The sequence below is a fragment of the Crocodylus siamensis genome, chromosome 5 (genome assembly GCF_052110815.1).
Source record: "Crocodylus siamensis isolate JL-2025a chromosome 5, ASM5211081v1, whole genome shotgun sequence".
NCBI classification, from domain to species: domain Eukaryota; kingdom Metazoa; phylum Chordata; order Crocodylia; family Crocodylidae; genus Crocodylus; species Crocodylus siamensis.
In genome coordinates this window covers 175,960,774-175,984,137 of record NC_143399.1, presented here as the reverse complement: position 1 = coordinate 175,984,137, position 23,364 = coordinate 175,960,774, and the positions used below count along the sequence as shown (strand labels likewise).

At 40.8% G+C, this 23,364-nt stretch overlaps 2 protein-coding genes across 3 annotated transcripts in view; both read right to left on the bottom strand.

The window, feature by feature from the left end:
* Positions 1 to 1,531, bottom strand: part of LOC149864950 (macrophage mannose receptor 1-like) — a 65,245-nt gene extending 63,714 nt beyond the window's left edge. Inside the window, exon 1 of the mRNA XM_090047238.1 lies at positions 1,351 to 1,531. Within this exon, the coding sequence (XP_089903364.1) occupies positions 1,351 to 1,411 (61 nt within the window). The 5' untranslated portion in view covers positions 1,412 to 1,531. The remainder of the gene's footprint in view (positions 1 to 1,350) is intronic.
* Positions 1,532 to 9,595: 8,064 nt separating this feature from the next.
* LOC149864949 (macrophage mannose receptor 1-like) overlaps positions 9,596 to 23,364 on the bottom strand; it is a 109,666-nt gene continuing 95,897 nt past the window's right edge. Inside the window, exons 27-30 of one of the 2 annotated variants that reach the window (XM_090047237.1) lie at positions 17,994 to 18,110; positions 13,576 to 13,743; positions 12,158 to 12,199; positions 9,596 to 11,760 (exon numbers count right to left, since the gene is read on the bottom strand). In XM_090047237.1, the coding sequence (XP_089903363.1) occupies positions 11,501 to 11,760; positions 12,158 to 12,199; positions 13,576 to 13,743; positions 17,994 to 18,110 (587 nt within the window). In that variant the 3' untranslated portion in view covers positions 9,596 to 11,500. Of the gene's footprint in view, positions 11,764 to 12,157; positions 12,200 to 13,575; positions 13,744 to 17,993; positions 18,111 to 23,364 lie in introns of both variants that reach the window. The other variant, XM_090047236.1, reaches the window with a different exon arrangement.

The following is a 23,364-nucleotide window of genomic DNA, read 5'->3' as shown; positions in this document are numbered from 1 at the left end:
GTCAGTAATACAAAATTACAGACAGGGATGGAGCAGGAATTCAGGTGATTCATGCAACTTGAAAGCTAACCTAGGATTAAGGGAGTCTAATGAGAGATTGTCAGTCACTGAATGGTTTTTGAGACAATGGAGAGTTCCCATTGGGCTGAATGTGAAGCAAACATCAGCTTTGAGCTCTTACAAGAAAACTGTATGTCTTTGTTTACCAAGAGTTTCTCTCCTGCTTCCCAAGACATGACAGAAGCTGCATCCAACTCATTCTTCTGCCCCGTTGGTACTTTTCTTCCATACAGAATAGATTATTTGGTCAGAACCCTCAGGGGAAGGCGGGATATTAAACATAACCAGTTCTCATGACCATTAAGGGCTGGTTTGACGGTCAGCTAGGAAGTAGAGGAGAACTGCAGCACACAATCCACACTGCCCTAATCACTCCCTGAACATGGCTCAGCAGTACCATGGCTGGAAGAGGATCATTTGAGTCAACTCTGTGTCATCTTCTGCTTCCTGTTAGATCACAAAGCTTTTGTATTACCCAGCTGGTGGACTGGTGAAAGTGACCATTGAATGACCCCCCAAATCTTCTCTGGGTCTGTACTTACGTTGAGCTTCTCTTTACACATCTCTTCTCCTCAATTCCAGGGGATGAGAAAAGATTAAAAGGGAATTGCTGTCAGTGCAATGTATTTCCCTCTCCTCCTAGCAGGGAAGGAAGCAGAGCTAGCCACAAGCAAGCATCATGCATCTGTGCAGTGAGTGACATCAGAAATTTTAATATGGTAGGAATTGCAAGGGTCATTTTGGAATTTATTAAGTTTTCTTGACATACAATTAACTCCCATGGTTAGAAGTTAGTTGAGGCACACTTCCCTGAAAGGCTTAATCAACTCGTTGTGCAGTCACCACACAATCCTGCAATATGCCCCTTGGGCCAATACTTTGGACAGAAGCACTACTCTGTAGGACCTCTCCCAATGAAAGGAGTCCTGTCCTCCAAATTTTAATCCACCCCCATTAGTGGCTGTGTGTTTAGCAACAGCCCCTCAAGTGCTATAGTATCAAAGCCTTCTAAAATAAATCAGCTTGGAAACTCTAGCCCCAGAATTTGACCAAATGCACCATTTTATTTTATACCCTAAACTAAACCCTGATGATTGCCTGTAAACAAGAAACTAGGGCTCCAAATATCACCAAAGCTGAGTAAACTTGTTTTAGATGAGGGTAAATTGAGAGAGAAAAACTTAACTAATCTGCCTTGGTGACAATGAGAATGTTAAGTTCCCTAAAGTATGTGCAAAAAGAATCCATTTACATTTGCATTTTCTTGGAAAAGACCAGACAGAGACTTACCTGGCAGTTGAAGAGATGTACTTATGAAGGAAATAAAAATAAGGAACAGATAGACAGCCATTATAAATGTTTCATTCCTTTTTTCCCCCTTTGCTTCAGAAGAATAGAAAACAGTAGTTAGTTTCTTTCAAGAAGCCCTTTCAAAAAGCCCTGTGAGCAATGAGCCAAATTAGCAAGCCCTCCTCAGTTATGAAGATTTAATAGATATAGGAAGTTCTGGACTTTAAATAAGGAACTATATCTTGTCACATGAGTCATTCTGAAACAGTACATTTAAGTGGATTAACTTTGCTGTCCTAAGCTAATTTCTGTGAAGAAGTCCCATCTTTTAGAGAAAAGACAGTGAGGAACTAAATATTACATTTCAACAGAGCTCTCTGGAAACAGGTTTTGACACAGAAGGATCATCATTGTTAGGGTTACCGTATCAATCAGTATTCCAGAGAGCATAGATCCTTATAAATATAAGGAAAGAAAGAAACCATGTGTGCTAAAGATGAGGCTGTAAATGCAAATGATTAGTTTAAAAGAGAAGGACATGTGGAAAAGGAAATGGAAATCAAAGTTCAAGTCAGTATGACCCTGGACATAGCAACCCCTCAGATCCGTATAGGCACAGGGGTTGCCCATATAGGCACAGGGGGCAGAGGCGGGAGCCAGCCCTGGGTCCTGGCCCAGGCTGACAGGAGCCGGTGCAGCATGTGGTTCCCATGTGTTGCACCAGGTCCTGCCATGGCTGGGCACTTCCTATAGCTGCAGGACCTGGCCTGGCATGTGGGGACCGTGCAGAGCCGAGCCAGGTCCTGCTGGCCTTGGGGCTGCTCGTACTGCCTGGCTGCCAGGGATTTGTTTGAAGCGGGGCAACAGGCACGTGCACACTTATCTGGACGTGCCCAGTGAATCTTCCCTGAAAAATCTCTTGGACAGATTTTCTGAATCATGCAAGAGCTTCAGGAGATAATTAGTCTCAAGATGGCTGGGATCATGTACCGAGGGATGAAAGAACCAATATCTGACATCACTCTTGAGCAGGGCTATCCCTAGGGTATGGCAAATCAGGATGACTGCACCAGGCCCTGTGCTTTGAGGGGCCCTGCAGAGCTGGGTGAAGCAGCCACAGTCCCTCCTGCAAGTGCTGGTGACTATACCCTGCACCATGGAAGAAGCACAGAGACCACCCCCCAAGAATGAGGGAGACCCTAGCCTGTGCCCTGCCTTTGTGGGGAGTCCCATGGGCCTTGTGGAGTGTTAAGGGGGCCCTATACAGGCTGATTTACCTGACGCCCTGCACGCCCCTAGGATCATCCCTGCTCTGGAGGATAAATCTGTTGGTGTTGCTGACAGTTTTTGCTACTGGAGTCTACAGTCAGCAGATATCTTGACCATCAGATTGAACTGGCTAACAGAATCCAAAAACCAGCTAAGAATTTTGGGCTATTACAAAAAAGTGCATGGAATAGTAGCAAACTATCAGCTGAAGTGAAGATGTGAATCTATGAGACATGTACTGTTATCCCTGCTTTATGGTTCAGAAACATGGCCCACATATACTAGCTATATCAAGATACTGAACAGCTTTCACTTGAGCTGTCTGCATAAGATGCAGGGGGTAAAGTGACAAGACAGAATACCAAACACAGAGGTACGGGAGCACACAGGACTGACACACTTAGAAACCATTATCCAGAAGAAAAGGTTGTGATGCATTGGTCACGTTAGAAGAATGGGAGAAGAATATTTTGTATAGTGAGAGTCAAGACAGCTCTAGAAAGCAGTGCAATGTGTGTAAAAACTATATGAAATCCTTCAACAGCAATGTAGAAACTGGGAGAAGCATGGAGAAACCCCCCCAATCTGGAGGGAACATCTGGCACTGGGTGCAGTTCAACATGAAGTGGCTTTGATCCAGAGGATGGAAGCAAAGTGAAAAAAGAAGAAAGCAGCATGATGTAAATTTGTTGGACTCCAACTTAGACAACATATGGATCTGTGAAACTTGTAACAAGACATGTCACTCCTGTCAGCCGCAAAGGGATTAATCAGGTAGCTTAATAGAATTCATATGTGTACACCATAATCCAGAGGTTCCACAGTTGCCTACCTAACGGTGCCAAACTTGATCCATTTGGGAGAAGGTAGTGTGTATCAACGACATATTTTGTTTTTCTCAGTGAAAATTCACCCTGGTCTGTCTAGCTAAATAATAAACTATACTTAGTAGTGAACTCTCAGTGCTTCACAACTGAAATCCCCCAAGATAGTTTGCAGTAAGTATGCCACCTGCAAGTGCAAAGTGGAACGTCTTGAGAAATCTGTTACTAATGCAAACCAGCATGGCACTGAGCTCCATAGTTGAGTTTAGGGAGCCTGTATCTTTAGCATGGACTAAAATGCAGAGAGGACAAAAAGTAGAGCTAGTGCAGGGGACTAGAATGGGATAAGAAGTTGGGGAACTAGTACAAAGTGTGGAATTATAAGGCAAGCAGGGAGACAAAGAAAATCAAGACTGGGAAGTAGGGGAGAGAGAGTCTTGTGTTGGCTGGGCAGGATGATTGGAAACTAGGGGTGGTGAGAAAAGACCAGATTTGGCTGGACAAAGAAAAGAGACAGGAAACAGAGAAGATCTAGCTGGAAAAGTAGTATGTGAACATGCAATTAAAGACTATTATTATGCACAAGTACAAACTAATTAATACTGACCTTGCTGGCATTGTAGCACTCATCCTTAATTTTTTTTGGGGGGGGGGGGAAGGAGGGGTGAATATTATGTGAAATTTAATTTTGATTCTGTGAAATCCACCAGCTCTGATACTAGCTTCAAGCACAAGCCCTGATGCTCTGTTTTTAGAACAGGGGCAAAGCCATCAGAAAGTACACCATGGGTAGGTGGAAAGCAAGACAGGGAGGAAATGGGGAAACTTGAGGTTTAGGGAGCATAGAACCTATACAATTGCTCCCATTCCTGGTAGCTCCTATTCCAAAGTCTCCTACCATCTCCAGAATACCAGAAATTAATAGGAGGGGGCTATACATCAGAAAAGAGTTAGTTTTAGGGCAATTACTTGTTAATTGTAATGTACAAAGAAAGGCTCATGACACAAAAAATGGAAATATTAGGCTGTGACTCATGCCAGGACCTACACTAGATTTTGCCAGAACAAACCCACCATTAGGAAGTATGAAAGCAGGGAATTGGCAAAGGTGCAGCCTAAATTTCTCTTCCATTATGAAAGGAAGGTTGTGAAAGCTTGAATTACAAATAAGACAATCGTGAAAAACTATCATCCTTGACTGCAAGGAACTGCCAAAGAAAAGCTTGAATCCAGTTGGAAAGAGGGGCCAATGAAGGTTGTGATGACTCAGTATGTTGCTTCAGCCATCTGCCTATGGTCACAAATTCTTTATACTCTCAGTGCTCTGTTTCATCACCTTTCCTCTAAAAACTGAATACATCTGGAAAAAAAGAGGAAATGAAAATTAAATATAGATTATTAAGAAGTGTGGCAACATGTTAGTATAGGAACACTTACACGCAGTTGCAAGTTGTTACAACAGCTTCCACAAAATAAGTTGATGATAGTGCCAGATCAGGTTCTATGAGAAAACTTCCTACACAAAAGCCTGAACAGCATTATTAACACCATTGTTTACAGCTCTGAAGAGCAGAGGGACTTTATGATCATCTAGTATAACCTCTTCCCAGTCATCAGATTTCGGCCTGTATCTCTTGTGGCAAACTTAACAGCTTGTGACTGAACAGAGCGTGTTTTATAAAAAGATACCCTTAAAATCTCAGCCAAAACACCCTTCACTTGGAAAGCTTTATCCCTTTAGATGATGCATTCAAGACAGGGTCAAAATGCATTGACAGAGCAATTTAAGGTGGTTTACATTGTTGCATTACATACTGGATGAGTTCTCTATGAAAGCTGAGAATCTCTCTCTACCTGAACAGTTTAATCCAGCTTTTTTCACAATCACTAACCCAGAAAGATGATTTTAAAACTGAGTGGAGTGCCTTCTCCAGTAGGAACTCTATGTGGAATGTTTATAAAGTCAGTTAAGAACACTATTTTCCCCCTCTGATTGTATTAACCTACCCATATCACTAAGGACTAAGACCAACAATTCTAATGAATCCAGGGGACTATTGAAATGAACTATTTGTATTCAATTAAAAGCCATGAAGTTGCTTCTCTGGCCTTGTCTTCACTAGGCTGCTTCTGGGCCAGAATTTCTAGGGGCAGACAGAAACCACCAAAGGGAAACCACTGGAGAGCATGACACTCAGCAAGCTGTCAGAAGGTATAGGCATGACTACAAATGTCTTCTGTGTACTTCTGGCAGGCAACAAAAGCCATCTTTCATGCAGACAAGCCATGTTACTCTGGCAGCAGAAAGAATGGACCCTGGTGCCCTGGAAGAGCTGACAGTAAGGACCTACTCAAAGTTTTGCTGGTAGTGTAGATGTGGATCTAATCCAGTTATTTCATTTTTTTCATTGAGTGATATTTTTTTCCAACAAGAACATTTCTGAAAATCTGAAGTTTCAGATACCGTAAGGTTCACATAGGCATTCAATCTGCAATTTTATGTTTGTTATCCAATCAGGAAACAAAAATAATAGCATGAATTTAAGGCAATCAATCACAGTGGAAATGACAGATACTAACCTGAAGGAATAAGTCAATCTATAGCAGGGATGGATGAGATCCAGCCTACAACCGGTTTCTCTGCCAGACCTGGCCCAGGCACAGGGAGCAGTTTGGGCTATGCGGCTGATCCCATTACCCCCAGTGGGGGCATCCAGACTTAGCTTCCTGCCAGCCACACTGGAAGTGGCTCCTGACTGCTGCTGCCAGTGTCACTACCACCACTGGATCCAGCCCCACTGCCTGGGCACCTCAGCCCACGAACCTCATACCCACTGCTGGAGGTGCTGGACAGAACGTGTGGGCAGGGCCTCTATGGTGACAAGGCCAGAATGCACTCAGTGGGGCAGATGGGATGGGACTGTAAGTGGGTGGGGAGTGTCATCCAGGAGTGGGATGGGCAGTGACAGCATGGGCACCAGTTCCATGAGCAGGGATGTGCAAGGAGAGGATCATGGTACAGCCTCTCCCCTCCCCCCTGGCCCACAGCAGCTCACCAAAACTCCCAAAGTGACCCTCCAGCCCAAATAATTGCTCACCCCTGATCTATAGCTTGGTGGTAAACCATGGATCAAAATATGACCCTAACTAATCTTAGGTAACAAATATATAAAGGATGAAAGTGTATCTAAACAAGTCACAAACAGAAATATGAACTAAATTCAAAATAAACAAACATGTATACTTAGTGATATACATAAAATAGCATGATATTTTCGGTATTATTTGATCCAAAAACTGATGCTAAACTTTTTGATGGCAAATATAGCTAACAATGCACTTTTCATGGGTGTTTAGGTTAAAACCCCTAATTCTGAGGAATGAAATGGGACATAAGTGCTGAATAGACCTTTTGTTAACCATTTTCACAAAGGTCAATTTCACTGGGGAAACTATAACCAAGTATTTGGATAGGAAGATTTTCTGGTGCCTATCTAATGTTTGTTCAGTAGCTAGCACAATGAAATCCAGATTCTAATTAGTGCCTCTGGACACTACTACTTCTACTAAATATGGCCTTGTTTCTTCTTTTGCCCTTAACACCTCTTTCAATTGGCTTCTGGACATGTCATCTTTTGAGAGTAGACCTCTTCTTCATGTCAGAGTGCATTAAGTCAATGGAAAGAGGCTTTCTTTGCATCTGTCTTCATGATGGAAAATGTTAGAGAGATTTCAGTCCTCTCTAGGGACAATTCTGTGGAACTGAACAAAAGTGAGATTTCAAAAGATGAGGTCATACTGGAAATCAATAAACTAAACAGTAGTAAATTATCAGGACCTGATGGAATTCATCCTAGGGTCCTGAAGGAGCTCAGACTGGAAACAACCACACTTCTAACTGTAGTTTGCAACCTATCAGTAAAAACAGCATTAGTGCAAGAGAACTGGAAGGCTGCCAATGTGACTGATATTTTAAAAAGGCTCTTGAGATGATCTAGGGAACTACAGGCCAGTGAGTCTAATTTCTGTTCCTGGAAAGAAACAAGAAGAAAAAGAGTTGTTCATCACAAGAATTGCCCATCACATGAAGGAACATGCCTTGCTGGAGGAGTCAGCATGTGTTTTATCAAAGGGAAATCACACTTCCAGAACTTATTAGAGTTTTTTGAGGGTTTCAATAAGCAAATGGATCAGTGTGCTCCAGTTGACATAGTATCTTTGAACTTCCAAAAAGCCTTTGACAAGGTTCCTCATCAAAAGCTTTTATTGAAGTTAAGTAGTCAAGGGATTACAGGGAAGTTTCACTCATGGATTAGAAATTATGGATAAAAAAACAAAGAATGAATATAAATGGCCAGTTTTCAGAAAGGAAAGAAGTAAACAGTAGGGTCCTCTAGGAATCTGTGTCAGGTCTGGTTCTGTTTAACCTACTCATAAATAATCTGGAAAAGCAGCTAAGTAGTGAGGTGGCTTAATTTGTGGATGACACAAAATTATTCGAAGTGGTAAAGACCAAGGCAGACTAAGGAACTGCAGAAGAATATTTCACTTAATGAATGGACAACAAATGCCATATGAAAATCAGTGGATAAGTGTGAAGTGATACACTTGGGCCTACACTTCTATAGGCTCTACATTAGCTGTTGCCACAAAGGAAAAAGAGATCTGGAAGACATTGTGGATAGGTCACTAGAAACATCAACTCAGCATTCAGTTGCCATCAAAAAGGCAAACAAAATTTTAGGAATTAAGAAGGGAATTGGAAACAAAACAGAAAATATCATTATGCCCCTTTATAAACCCATGGTGCATCCATACCCTGAGTACTGTGCACAATTTTGGCCCCGCACCTCAGAAAGGATATAGAAGAACACAAGAAAGTCAGCAAGGGTGATTAGTGATATGGAGGAGTTTCCATATAAGGAGAGAATAAAGAGGCTAGGTCTATTCAGTTTAGAAAAGGGATGTTTGAGGAAGAACATAGTAAGAGTTTACAAAATACTAAATGGTGATGTGAAAATAAATGGGGATTTATTATTTACTCTCTCACACAGGGGCAGCACCAGCCTCTTCCCAGTGGGTGAGCGGGGCCAGGGCTGGGCTCGGGTGTGACTTGGGGGGCTATAGCCCCTCCATAGCCACCCCTCCCAGTACCACCACTGCCTGCCCATGTTGCACAACAGAGCCTGCCCCACTGCCACCTGCTCTGAGCCCAGTCCCAGTCTAGCCACCCCCACCGGGAAAAGGCTGGCACCACTCCTGCTGGAACCATTTGCAGGCTCATCTGCACAGGGCAAGTGGGTGGGGAAACCTGTACTGGGTGGATGGGTGGTGGCAGCAGCGGTGCTGGGAGGGGTGGCTATGGGGGGAGCTAAGGCAAATTTTGGGATGGCTACAGCCTCCCCAATCCTCCTCCCCAAGTATCACCCCAGTTTTCTCTCCATCTGAAAACAAGGGGGTTATCAAATGAAACTAGTAGGCAGTAACCTTAAAATGAGCAAAAGAAAGTTCATGTTCACATAGCATGCAATTAAAGTGTGGAACTCATTGCCACAAGACGTGGAAGCTTACAGTTTAGCTAGATTCAAAAAGGGACAAATTCTTGGAGGAAAGGGACATCAGTAGCTATTAAATATGGGAGATAGGGATACAGCCTCTGAACTGGAACTTTCTGGACCTTAAATGCTGGGGGCTACAAGTAGAGAGAAAAAGGGGGAAATCCTTGGTCAATACCCTGTTCACCTTCCCTTTTAGCATACACTGTGACACAGGATATTGTGCAAGATGGAACTAAACCCTGACCCAGCATATGGCGGTTCTTATGTTACAACAATTCCTGTTTACATCTGCAAAATTATTTTTGCAAATTCCAGAATCTATGTTCTATAAGAAAGACGCACTACTTAAAAGTAAAAGAAGTTGAAACAGCACATGGCCAAAGAGTGCTACTACAAACACATCAACTGGCCATAACACTGAATGATTCCTGAGATTCATCCACTACACCATGAGATTCACAACAAAGATAAAATATGAACAGAACACATAGTTGGCATGGCTCCATATCAACATCATATAATGTCATTTTTCCTGCTAGGTTGAAAGTGACAGTGTAAGTGTACAAGCATTCATTCTCCCCTGGGTTGAAGATGAGTTATTTTTCTCCAAGAACCAGCATTTTGCTCTTACAGAAAGTGAACATTTTGAATGCTCAAGATTTCTACTGGAAGAGAGTGATGATTCTCCCAGCAGAAGCATAATATCTGTACCTGGCGTTTTACATACAATTCTATAAACATGCAAAACTGATAAAATTACAATCTATTATTGTTTATTTCACAGAACAAAAACTGAATGCATGTATAACTTTTTTTTTCATTTTCCTTTTACACTTTCATATCTGGCTGAGGAAAATATTTTAATTCCCACATGATATACATTTTACAAGATTTACAGAAAATCAGATTATGAAAACTCATATGAGATGCTAAGATTTCCAAACTGTTCACTGTTTAAACATACAAAGATGGAAGCTAAATTATTCGCGTTAAAAGAATGTCCAGTGTATTAACAAAATTAAAGTATTCTTTCTTTTATGAAACTAAATTGTGTTAGAGAGAACAGAGACAGAGAGAGACACACACATACGCACACATAAAGAGAAATAAAGTTTACGAGAGAGACAGAGTATCTCTACGTCACAGTATCTTGCAAGAAGCACAGTGAGATAACTGCACACCCCCATTACAGGCATAGGATACATATGGCCACTGTTCTTTACCCAGCAACAGTTACTCTGGTACACAGGAACATGTTGCCATGGCTTCACTATCACTTCCTCACCCACACAAACCCACTTAATGTTCATTAGCAATGCTAATAGGGCATGCCACGCACACCCTTTCCACACTCCAGTAAGCACATGCACTACAGCTGGGAACTCTGGAACCTATTATAGGAACTGAAACAGTATAGCACTGAGGGCCTTGTTACACCTTACATGAACTGCACAAATGTTGATTGTGCTGGTGCCAGCCTGAGTCACACTTCAGGCCAGCAGGGCCCGGGGGACTGAAAGGTATGGTAACCCCTTGGGGTTCCCATGACCCCACCACCTGCTTACTTGTAGCTGCCCACACTCTCTGTCCCAGGGCAACAGGTTAACCTGCCTGCCTAGCTGGCTGCCACTGCTGCCATGCTGCTGCTCTTCTGGCCCAGAGAGCAGCAGCTGTGGCTGGGCAGGCAGATTAATCCTTCCCTGCCTGCTCCCCCAAGGACAGACAGTGCAGACAACCAGGGGTAAGCAAAGGCCAGTAGTGGGGTGGGGTAGGTGGTATGTTCACACTAAGAATGGCTACACCTTAATGTAACATGAGCTGGGTAATACAGATCAGAGATAATGTTGCCCTGGAGTGACATAACTTTGAGCTGCCTAGTGAATGCTTAAAACTAGTTTTAGGTGTTAATATGTGGACAATCCAAGGGTTAAGAGCTCCAGGAGCCTCCCAAAATTACCCTGTAACAAGACCCTGAGGCTGTTTCTTTGGCTGTGTTTTTTCAAACAGATTGTACTTAAATATGACCCCATCGATTAACAAATGTCCAAGCCTGTAGTGAGGTTTCTAGGAATATTTGCAAGATATTAGAAGAATCAGGCAGGTTCTTTACAGAGCAATTTTGAATGGCATGGGCTGGACAGACTTTAAGGCTGATGGTTATATATGTCTGATGGATGATACACGTCTGGTAAAATCTTGAAGTCTTACTCTCATTGGCCACGTATACATTTTAAATTCCCTTAAGTGCATCTGCTTGTTCCATTTAATAATTCAGCAGCACTTTATCTTTTCACAAGACCCGCTTTTGTTTGGCTACATCTGGAATCTTACACAAATATAACATGATTATGAAACAAAGTAACTGCAGATGCTAACATGTAAAAAGAATAAACAGCCAAAAAACCTGACTACTACAGCATTTGCTCACAAGAAAATAGCTTTGGCTTAATTCCAGTTGCATAGCTTTATTAAAACAGGGCACATCTTTATTTTATTACACTAAAGAGCAGCATGTTCATTCTGTTCAATATTGGTCACAAGGTCCTTTGTGTCACTAGTTCCAGGAACCGTTTCACTATTAAAATACAAGTTGTTCTCAAAGCTGTCATTTGTTGATGAGTGGTTGTTTCTCTTCCTGTAAAAGAAATAGCCTGCAAGGCCAGCTCCTAATAGGATAAGAATCACCACAATAGCTACAATCCCAGAAGAGTTGTGGGAAGGTGCATGAACCTCATTCTTCGTGTCGTTCCCTTTTTTTACTGCTGTAAATAATGCAAAACAATTAGTACAAAGCAAGACTATGCTAAATATTATCATATCCTTAGCAAAAATAATTCTACTATTAGGAAACAGTAATTCTTCATGCACAAATGCTTTTTCATTTCCAAATAACTGCTGACTAACGAAGCAGGCAGCAGTACCACATGAACATATGAAGTAAACAGTTTTAAAAGCTTAACATAAAATAAAATGCAATTTTAGAGATTACTACATTTGGACATAAAAAGGATATAGATATTTTGATAGAAAAAGCAACTGATAATGATTTAACACATCAACATGAAAATTGTGTCCCATAAAGATATAATTTGATATCATATACTTATATTCTTATTTGGGCTTTTCCTTCATTTATTTAAGAGAAAATATTCTTACCTTTTTGGTCTGGTGGCTTCTCTGTTGCTTTCATTTCAACAACTTGGAAACAGAAGAAAAAAGCAGCTATTTATAGAAGTCTTTGGTATACTCTGAGCATTGTACTTTAATGCAAACTAATGCATATATGCAAAATAACTCTCTTGTTTTTGCTTGTACTGAGCCAGGTAAATCTATGGCGTTATATAAAGAAAAAACTACATTTTACTAGTACATGCATATGATTAATCTAAAAAGTAGATTCAAGACTTACAATGATTCTGAGATGTACAAACATCCCTGCCTTAAGCTCCATTTAGACTCCTGTGCTCTATGGAAGTCTGTACATATACAGCAGTTTGGTATGTAAAGCAGCTTGCAGGTATGAGACCCACTACTGAGCATAATAATTGCTTCTCTAAGAAATCACAGAAAACAGACAACCTGGTAGATATATTTGGCTCCTGAGTGAGATTAGTATTTGTCATAATAGTGGAAAAATGTGAGATAAGAAACGTCTAGGTTTATTAAATGAAATTAAAGTTTATACATGGAACATAAAGTTTTCCAAAGTTCTGGGTAGCTTTGGTAAAAACACTATGAATCAATCAAAGGAAAATATTCCATTTGAAGCCTCATCAAAGAGAAAAATAAAATTTAACATGCTTCCATTACCATGGCACACAAAAATAAGTTCAGTGCTCTATTTTCAAACTTTTTAAATGTGTCAGCTTATATTCATTGTATGCATCTGCTCTTGGCTGTAAAACAGAAGACTGTTACAGCCTTAAAATTTCTACTCACTCACCTACAACATAAGTAAGTCCATCACACACCATTTGTATGTTCATCATCAATCACCAAGTTAAAAGACTGATAAGTGGACTTTGAGTGGGCCATTAAGCTTTCCTGGAGAATTTTGCAAGACTCTTGGTGACTCAGATCACTGTGCCCTTAAGAGTAGATTTCCAGCAAAGGAAGTGGATTTTCAGAACTTCTATTCTTATGAAGGAACTATGCATGTCTGAAATACTGAAGGCATTTCACCAAATACAGCATGGCTTTTTTTACACACATTTTTTCTGACTTTTTCTGATTTTGTTCATTCAGTTATTTCAGGAATATTCTACATCTTGAAACCTTAGAACAATGTTGTTATTGGTTCCTCCTCTCACTAATCACCACACCTTAAAGTGTTCCAGAAAAGAATATCCTTTAAAGGCATCCTTTAAATACAAAGACATCTCTTTTTTAATGTTACCTTCTCCCTCTCTTGCTGGTGCTATGCATGTCAGTTATATGTTGTGTATAACCCACAGAAGAGATCTATCATAACTGTCATCTTTGTGGCCAATATCTATTAGTAGTGTGCACACTATAAGCAGTACATACTATAAACTCCAGTAAGCATAAAGCAAATCCATAAACCCATCACTTACTTTTGGATCTTTTACAAATGTATCCTTTATAGGAAGAGCAATAAATATTATTCCAGAGCCCAGAGTTTGCATACATTTCAACACAATGCTCATTTTGTTGGCTTGAAGGTTCTCCTACATTCCAGTTGACAAAATCCACCGCAGTGTTGTCTAACCACAACCACTGACCTAATTAAAAACATATTTAATATGAAAAAAGATTGGCATTTACATGTACTCGGCTGAAATAATTAAACATTCAGGGGCATCTCAGAGTGTGTTCTAGGTTTCTCTAATTCAGTGATTATCAACCTTTTTAAAAACTCAAGGCACCCTAGAATAGACTTGAAGCATCCCTCAGAAAATGCCAGCAGCTAGTTTTAATTCCTTTTTGAGTACAGAAAAAAATAGAGCAGTTTTTCTGTTGCAAAGAGCTCAAGGGCCACAACTATGGATTTTTATCTGAAATCTCTTGGTTTATCTTGTGAATCATGATTGTAAACATAACAGTACTAACACTGTGTGGCACCCCACACCACCTAGAAAGGAACGCAAGGCTGTGGCACTTTGGTTGAGAATCACTGCTCTGCATTTTGAAAAATAGCAGAAAGCTGAATTAGACATCCAAAGGTCTCATATCTCCAAGATACCCTGGCTTCATACTTCCCTCCATGATACCTTCCATGTGTATTCTTGCTTTATTTAATATGACAACTGTAATGATAACCGATGGAAAGAAATAATTTATCTTTTTTAAAGTGTCCTTTGTCTTTGTCATTTGCAGCTGTGTTTTGGATTTGGTTATTTTTTCACAAATACTAAATAAGCTCCTTTGTCTCCACTATTTACTGTATTTGATATAGGTTTGGTCTTTCTGGCTTCTATTTCCACTTCTGGAAAGATGTCTATTTTAATAAACCTTTTGTTATTTTAAAATTCTGGAACTTCGTGTTCATATGTCTTCCTATTTCTTTTGTTTGTTTGATGCTTAAGGATCCATGGGTCTCTCGTGACTAAAGTTATGCTTAAAAAACTTCCATGTTGATTGTAAATATTTCCTTTCACTTGATTTTGTAGCTTCTCCATTTCTTTGAGATTCTCTCCCCTACTCTGTGTCCACTGCATTACATTTTGATATAACTACTTCCCTGAAGATATAAAATTTACTTCTACAGTAGGCTCAATTTAAAGGTAACCAGAGATACTTAATGAACCAGGCCCTGTGCCAAATACCTAGTCACTTTGATAAATAATGGTTTAAGAGGTCAAGTAGCTACTTCCATAATCAGTTACTTGACTCATAAGCAGTTCCAATGCTCACCATTGGCAATGGACATATTTACAACCCATTATTCACCAAGATACACTGGTCTCCTACAACATGGAACACTTTGCTTTTTTCTGGCCAGGAGTCGAGCAACACAGGGGTTTCAAAGACACAGTGCACCAGAGGGTCCAGCCCGAAGCACCCATTTTCTAGCCGCTAGTGTTGCCCTTGGGTCTGGAGTAGACCTACGCACAGCACGTGTCAGACTGACCCCGTGCACCCCCTGCCACTTCAGGACATGTACTGCATGCAGTGCTCCTTTCCAGCTGCTCCGTAATACATACTGCCCATGGCACCTGCCCTAACTACTGCAGGATGCATGCCACACGCAGTGCCTGCTCTGGCTGTTTTGAGACCTGCCTTGTAAGCTGCACCCCTCCCCACAAACACTCCAGTGTGGGTGCACACATGCAGCGTGGGTCCTGGAACAGCCAGAGAGGATGCCACAAGTGGTAGATGTCCCAGATCAACTGGGGTAGGTGTTGTATGCACTGGACCTCCCATGATTGAGGGGAGGGGACGGGAACTCTTTGGCCCTGGCCACATGTCATTCATATCCAGCCTGTGGACCGGTCCCACAACACTCATCCATACTGCGGGGTCAAATGAATTTTACACTCCCACATTAATCCAATTATACTAGCATATTAGTACAATTATACATATATACATACACACACATTTTATATCTGTATCTATCTGTATATATCTCCAGCTGATAAGAAATATGAAATAAAATAGAAGCTGATAAGAAGTATGAAATATATATATATATATATCCAGCTAATAAGAAGTAGATAGATAGATAGATAGATAGTCAGTCAGTCTTATCAGCTGGAATATATCTATTTATCTATCTATAGATTCCAGCTGATAAGAAGACTACTATACTAGTATAAGCTTATATTTATATATTTAAAATAATATATGTAGATTCTATAGTCATCTCCATTCTAAAATTTTATCTTATTCAACTCCATAGAATATTCATTAGCTACAGAGGGAGAAAGAGGAAGCAGCAGCATGCAGGGGAGAGACTGGGGGCTGTGGTAGAAGGGTGGTTGGGCATGCAGTGGCAGCAGGGGGCAGGCAACAGCTGCAGCTCCATCTCCACCTCTAACCCCTTTATGCTTGATTCTAACTCCACCTCTTTATGCTTGATTCTAAGGTGAGGGGCTTCCTCTCCCACCATGTTAAAGGGGGGAGGGGGGCTTCATCTTTGAATCCTGTAAATCTACCTTCCCTGTATTGTTTATCAGGATGTAGTATTCCATTGATTTTTTGTCATTTTGCCATGATTCAGTTATATGTCTATGTATAGGTAACAGAATCAGTTTCCTAAATATTTTAATGGAAAGTGCTGTTTTAACTGAAATCCAAACACTGTGAAATGTTGTGAATAGTTTAAAAAATGTTCAAGCATCACTTTGTAGCATTTTCAGAACTGAAAAATTTGAATATTTTTGCTGCAAAAAAAATTATAAAATGAAATTAAATGCTTTTTTTAATTAATAAGTTAGAGACAAAACCTTTTTAATGATGCACAACAAGAATATTTCAGAATTTAATTCCATGGAAAATGTTATATTTGTTTCATTCCATCTGGAGTGGCAGAAATTTTGAAACTGGAGATTTTTTTAATGTAAGAAGTGCCATACCAGAGCCGATCAATAGTCCATCTAACCCAGTGTCCTGTCTCTGATAGCAGCAAATAATAGATATCTTAGAGGCAGAGTATATAAATGGGGCATGCCTAGAGTAACTGTCATATCCTTCTTGGTATCAACCATCATTAGTTTATGCCTGTCAGAGGACTCATCCCTAACTGCTCTTTATAATAGCTGTCAATGAACCTGCCCTCTATGATTCTGTCTAATTCTTTTTTTGAACCTGGTTATACTTTCTGCTTCTACAACCTCCTGCAGCAATGAGTTCCACAAGTCAACTACACACTGTGTAAATAAACACTTTCTCTTATTTATTTTAATTCTACCTCCTGATCATTTCAATAGTCCTAGTATCCTGGGAGCTGGTAAATAACAGTTCTCTAACATTTACTTTGTCCACATTTGATTTTCCATAACGCAGAAAATCTGGTTGCAACCCAACTCTAGTTATATATTAAGATCTATTCCCATTCTCAAGAATGCTCTGACTGCTCTTCTATTTTTCTTCTATACTTCTTGCATTGCAAGTTTTTATTTTTATTAGTGAATATATTTTTATTCAGCATCTTTGTCTTATACCCTGTTAATATTCTTGAATTTCTTTCTATGATCTCATTCTTTCTTTCACAGTCTGATTGCAATTTCTGCTATATCCTTTGCTGGATACTGAGCTAAATCTTTTTAATTATTAACAACCCTTTGAGTTATTAACAGAGATCTTTGAGTGTTCCTCAGGACTTTAAATTTTCCTCACCTTCTATTTCAAATAATACTCTCCCTCCCCACACTTTCTAGAAGGTTTTTCTGTACCAGCAATCCTATGTCCCACTTTAGGTCAGGTGATGATTCATTAGAATTTTGTATAAATATTTTGTGAAAGTCCCCAAAGTTACCATGCACCCATTTACTGTATCAATATTGTCAATAAGATATTCCATCATCACAGGGTGTCTTACAAGTGCAAACCCCCTTCTATAGTAATTTTTTTGGTGATAAGGAATGATTGGCCTACCTTTACTGAAAGGAGAGTATAATAAATAAAGGTTTCTGTTCCTCCATCTCAGTTTCCTCCCAACATAATACCAACTACATGGGGCCATAACCTCAACTCCACTGATACTCAACTCTTACATAGTCCAGCTAATAGTTTGGACTCCTGATGGTCACTTTATGCCCTCCTCTACCAAAGCCCTATCCCTTAAGAAACAGCTCTTCTACATTTCTTCAGTAGTATTTTACTCGTTAACACTCAATAACAAATCAATCAGCTGGTCATACGCATGATTTGTATTTCTTCAACAGTCTGTAAAATACATAAAGTGTTACCTTTCCTGCCTTATCTTTTCATATTTTTTGACGGAGTGTAATAAACAGTATACATCAGATTTAAGTATTTTTGTGGAAGCTATTCACCTATGAACAAATAATAATAGTTAAAAAATTACCGTCCACATTCCTGTACATTCCTGTCCAAAAAGTTGATGATTTTCTTTCAAGAGGCTCTATGTTGTGCGCCAGAAAGTCAACTTCAGCTGAATCTTCTACGGAAACTAAAGCAGCACCTGCAAAGCATTACTAAACATGTTATATAAATGAGTTTTATAATGAAGCATATGCTCTCTATAAAGAGTGACTTTTTTCTTGTTAAGTTTTACAATACTTTTAAACCAATTTGTAAGTGGGACCGCATTTTGCCTTTGATTACTATTTCCAGGTCCCAGTGAAGGCAATAAGAATCAGTGCAGAAAATTACACTGAAATGTTTCTCTTCAGTGTAAATGTTCCCTTTTCCTCTCAGCAGCTTTGTTGGCTACCTCCCCCCTTCAAATACATGTGTACTTTTTTATTTTGTAACGTTTGACAATTAAAATGCTTTATATATCATAAATGTTTCAATTAATTAATTAATTATAGGTGCAGAATCCAACTGTGAAGTACACAAATATAGTAGAATCAGAGAAAAGTAAGTCTGGAAAGGACCTCAAGTCCTGAATCCAAACAACTCTGGTTTTAGAGGTGCAATTTTTTTTTCTAATTCTCTGAAGGTTAGGAGGGAAGGAGAAAATTGAGCTGTTGTATAGGAACCATCTGACAAGTTTTTATTGCATTTTGTTGGAAAATGTTAAACTATTGGCTCTGACCACAGGCAGGTTACCAACAGACCTCCACATGGTTTCATGGCAGCATACCTTGGGGCTGTTGGCTGTGGCTCCAATGGTGGTCAGTCACATGGACTGCCTCAGAGCTATAGTCCTAGGGCTTCCCAATTCCCTCCTCCCCGTAGTGGAGCGAGGATCTGGAAGTCTCAACTTCCTACAAGGTTCTTATGGCTTCTGAGCTCCTAACTGTACAAGTGGAGCAGACCAGTGAGATCCCCAGCCATTATGGCCATTTCCCACAGTAGGACAGCCAGCCACCCTGCTACCTCCACATAGAACAGATGACCTTGTATAAGCCCCATACTGCCAGCCTACATGGCTGTTACAGGTCATCTGATCCATACAGTAATGCCATATTGTTCTGTTTTCATATTGTTATGATTACAATTTGACTCAATGTATAAAGTCAAGTCTGATTTCTGTGGTTTCTCTTTGAAGGAGAAAAAGATCAATTTATTATTAAAATGACAGGATACTTGGAAAATGCTTAATTATAAATGGGAAAGTGAGAGCATGAGGAGAACAATGTGAATACTGTACGCCAAATGTTACAACATGGACATTAATTTTTTTTGCTGGTTTTTTTTATTATTAGAAGGCTCAGAAAACTCCTTTCATAAGTGTTAAAGACGAAACAGAATTTGAAGAGTTTTAGCATGTCATTCAACGTTACATTTATATATTGGAGGGCATTAATATGTATTGTTTTGATAAAGTTACCCCTTTGCTGAGTGGTGTAAGAAATGTGGGGCCTTCTTTGTTGGTTTCTCATGTGAGGAGAAAGCCGTGACATGGAGTCTAGCAATCTTCTCCTGCCAGTGTTTAATTTGCACATCACAAACAGTCCCAGGCAGAGATGCCTTTCAGGAATTTCAGACCAACATGGACACTTTATTTCCAAAGAGCAATTCTACCTCAGCAACTGATTTGCATCAAAAACACAACAGCGTAGGTTCATAAGGTGGTCAGACTCCTGAGTCATTGAATTTGGTCTCTTTCTATCACAGGCAATTGTACTATGGGATCCTTTCCATAGATATATTGGATGTGGTATCAAAGTGGTTAAGTTTTCTTACAACATCTCCAAGGTATGAGCCTGAAATCCCCTCTGAGTCTGGACTCTTGCTGAACTTCCCTTGCAATCAACCCAACTGTAAATGAGGGCCAATTTCCTTGCAATCAACCCAACTGTAAATACAATCTAAGGAATGAAAGGCAGCAGATGTGACCCTGACTACATATCACACTTGCACACTCGGCTATAGCAACTGAAATGCCAAACCACACTATCCAGAAGGACTGCTTGCCTCTGGCAGACCAATAGGTGATTCTGAGGCCCCCTCTACATGTTACAGGTAGTACATACTTAACTGGTTAATTATGCAATTAACCTGTTAATTGTGCAATTACCTTGACACCAGATACACATGCAAAGTACATTTCATGCCATTAAAAATGTCCAACTAGCTATAAAGTTAGACCTCAAAAATGTGTACTAACTTCATAGCTAGTTGCTATCGAGCTTTATTTTGTGCATGTAGTAGGGTTTGCCCTGTGGCACCATGTCCAGCGGGGGCTAGGAGCCCTGCAGCTAAGAGGACTCTCAGCCCAGCTGCTGACTGTGGTTTCCAGCAGCCCACCACAGCTGCCAAAACCCAGCATCCCACAGCTACAGATGCTGGGTCCCAGATGCAAGGCACCACTCCTGTCTCCCAGCCCCAGGGGTGCATGAAGCCTCAACCAGGAAATCACAGCTGCTACGATCTTCCAGCCCTAGGGGCTCCACACACCCCTGGGGTTGGAAGGTGTGGCAGCTGCATCTCCCAGCGGTGGTGGGGTGTGAGGCACCCCCACAGCTGGGATCCCGTCTGCTAAGGTAGCTTGTCACATTTAACTTTAAGTTGCACCTGCCTGAATGGTGCATTATAGTATTAGTTGAACTTTTATTTTATAGTCAGCCTTATTTAACCATTGCTTAAGTTTTTGTATAACCTCATTATTATTTGAACTTTCCTTTTTTCATTTTGCTTGTGTTTGCATTATCAACTAGCCTTGAGTTCACTTTCACAGGCAGCTTATGTTCCGCTGTTATCAACATAGGTGTGTGAAATGTAGGCCTTGGTACTAGCTCATATTAACTGAACCTGGCACTAACTGACTAAAACAGACAGAGGACATGAGTGGATATGTAAATGAAAGGTGATAAGAGGGGACCAACTGGACAGTGCACAATTACAGAGCCCTTGCAATTTCCAGAGTTAATGGACAGACCAAATTAGGAATCCAGGACATGCCCAAATTAAGACACTGGTAAAAGACCAAATTAAGATGTGTGCATGTGATGGGCTTGTTGGAATAAAAGAATATGCTGACAGGATAAAAACATGCATATATACATACACACATATATACATACATGTATATACATACACACACACACACACACACACATACATATACATATATGATAGATATGCATTCCCTTCCCTTCCCCAATTATTTCTGGCTTTTTTTTCTCTCCCTCTCTATTCCCTATAGACAAGCATAAGCAAGCTCAGACTTAGGTTAAGCTTTAACATTTTTATTTTGGTAGCAAGTTTTTGGTTTTGGATATCCACTGTTTTATATTGTATTATTATTAGGTTTGTATTGATTCTTACTGCTGTATATTGTATTATTATCATTTTTGTATTGATTTTTATTGTTTCATATGGATATTGTATGTTTTAGGTCTGTGTTTGTAAGTGAACCAAAGTCATGTCAAGTTTCCATTTTGTATGTCAAGTCTCCATCTTGTGTCCTCTGCCTGGGCATCCCCTGTGTCGCAACTGTATGAGACACGTACCCCTCCCATGTAAATTGGTTCCTGGATGAATGACAGTGATTGGGAATGACTGAAATACAATGGTAGCAGGCCTCTAGAGAATGGCCTGTAATGACTGGGCCATCACCTTGCATTGATTCATCCAGGAACTATGGACCTCACCCAGGAACAGAGACAAGGACTCAACATTTGAAAGACAAAAGACCCTGCAGAACCAGCAACTCTACCATTGTACCCCACCGTTTCAGACACCTGAAACTGCACATCCCTGCATAGAGTACACATGCTCAGTATGCCAGGGGCTGACCCTTGCCTGAACATGTCTCCTGTCACTAGGGTAACACAAGGTCTGCCCCTATAAAAAGGGGCAGTGAAGACAGACCCAGAGGGACACCCTCTCCATCTGGACCAGCACCATGCCACACCACCAATCCACCCAGAGGCCCTGCTGGTGACCCCCCTCTGGACAACACCTACTGAACAAGGCCACCTTTCCAGTCTAGATGGGTAGCTATCACCCTCCAAGCCCTCTTCAAACAAGGACTTGGACTTTGCTTCTCTTCCCTACCTGGACTCCACCCCTTCCACTGAGTCTTTTTCTTCTGCTGCCATTGTGAGAGAGAGAGAGAGAGAGAGAGAGAACCAATAACTTCATGGGGCTGTGTAGTGTGTTGTCTGTGTAATAAAACAGTTATTTGGAACCCTAAGTTGGGTTTTGCTTTACCATGGTTTAGCCCTGCTTCAATCTCTGCTCCTTGCCCCTCTAACTTCTGTCTCATTTCTCCCTCTCCTGCTTCTGGCTCACTGCCACCTCCAACACCTGTCCTGAGCTCCTCTCTGCCTCCAAACCCCCTGTTTCTTTGCCACTGTCTTATCCCCATTGCCTTTTCCTTTTCCTCTGAGCAACCAGGTTTCTGCCTCAGTTTCTTTCCTGGCTGTCTCCTCCTTGCCACCACTTATCTGCCCCCCCCCCAAAATCTTAGCTGTCTGCCTCAGTTTCCAGCCCCCATCTACCTTAAGTAAACCCAAGCCTCAGTTCCTCAGCCAGCTTCTCTCTAGTCCACTGGTTCTAATCCCGGTTCTGGCTACTTTTACTCCCTAAACTTTAACACTCTCTCTCTCACCTGAACCTTCCCCCCAGGTACCCCAAGCACATACATACACACTGTACCATCCAAGTTAGGAACTTACCTGTGTGTATGTGTAGGTGGGTTGTATGTGTGTGAACTGGTGAGCGTGTGTGTGTGTGCGTGTGTGTGTGTGTGTCATTGTGTGCATGACATGAATAAGTGATCTATGTCTAACTTTTGGGGTGTATAGTATATGTGTTTGAACTGGTGATAGGTATGTATGTGCCTAGGCTGGTTTGGATGTGTATGTGCCAGAGTTGGTAGTGTGTGTGTATGTACCTAATTGATTTGTGTGTTTGTATATGTGCAATTGTGTCATACCCTCCTGTCTAACAGCGCAATATTGAGATCCTGAGAGCTGGCCTGACCCCACAGGGCAACACACATGAACAGCATGATGATCACAGAGAAACCAATCAACAGCACCCAGAAATGAAGAGGCACCAGGGGAGTAAAGTTAAAGAAAAAGCATAAAAGTAGAACAGCAAGGAAGTTGGGTGTGTGCTGCCATCCAGCAACACCTGGATTGAAAAACAGCCATTACCCAGAGATGACCACCCTCTACTTTCAGGAACTCATTGGCCACCTTTTCTGTGAAGTAGAGGAACATCTGGGTTTAGGTGGGACCATTGGACTGAGTGTTTTTCTCTCTCTCTATGTAAAAGTTAAGATAACTTTTAATGTATTAATAAAAGTAGATTTT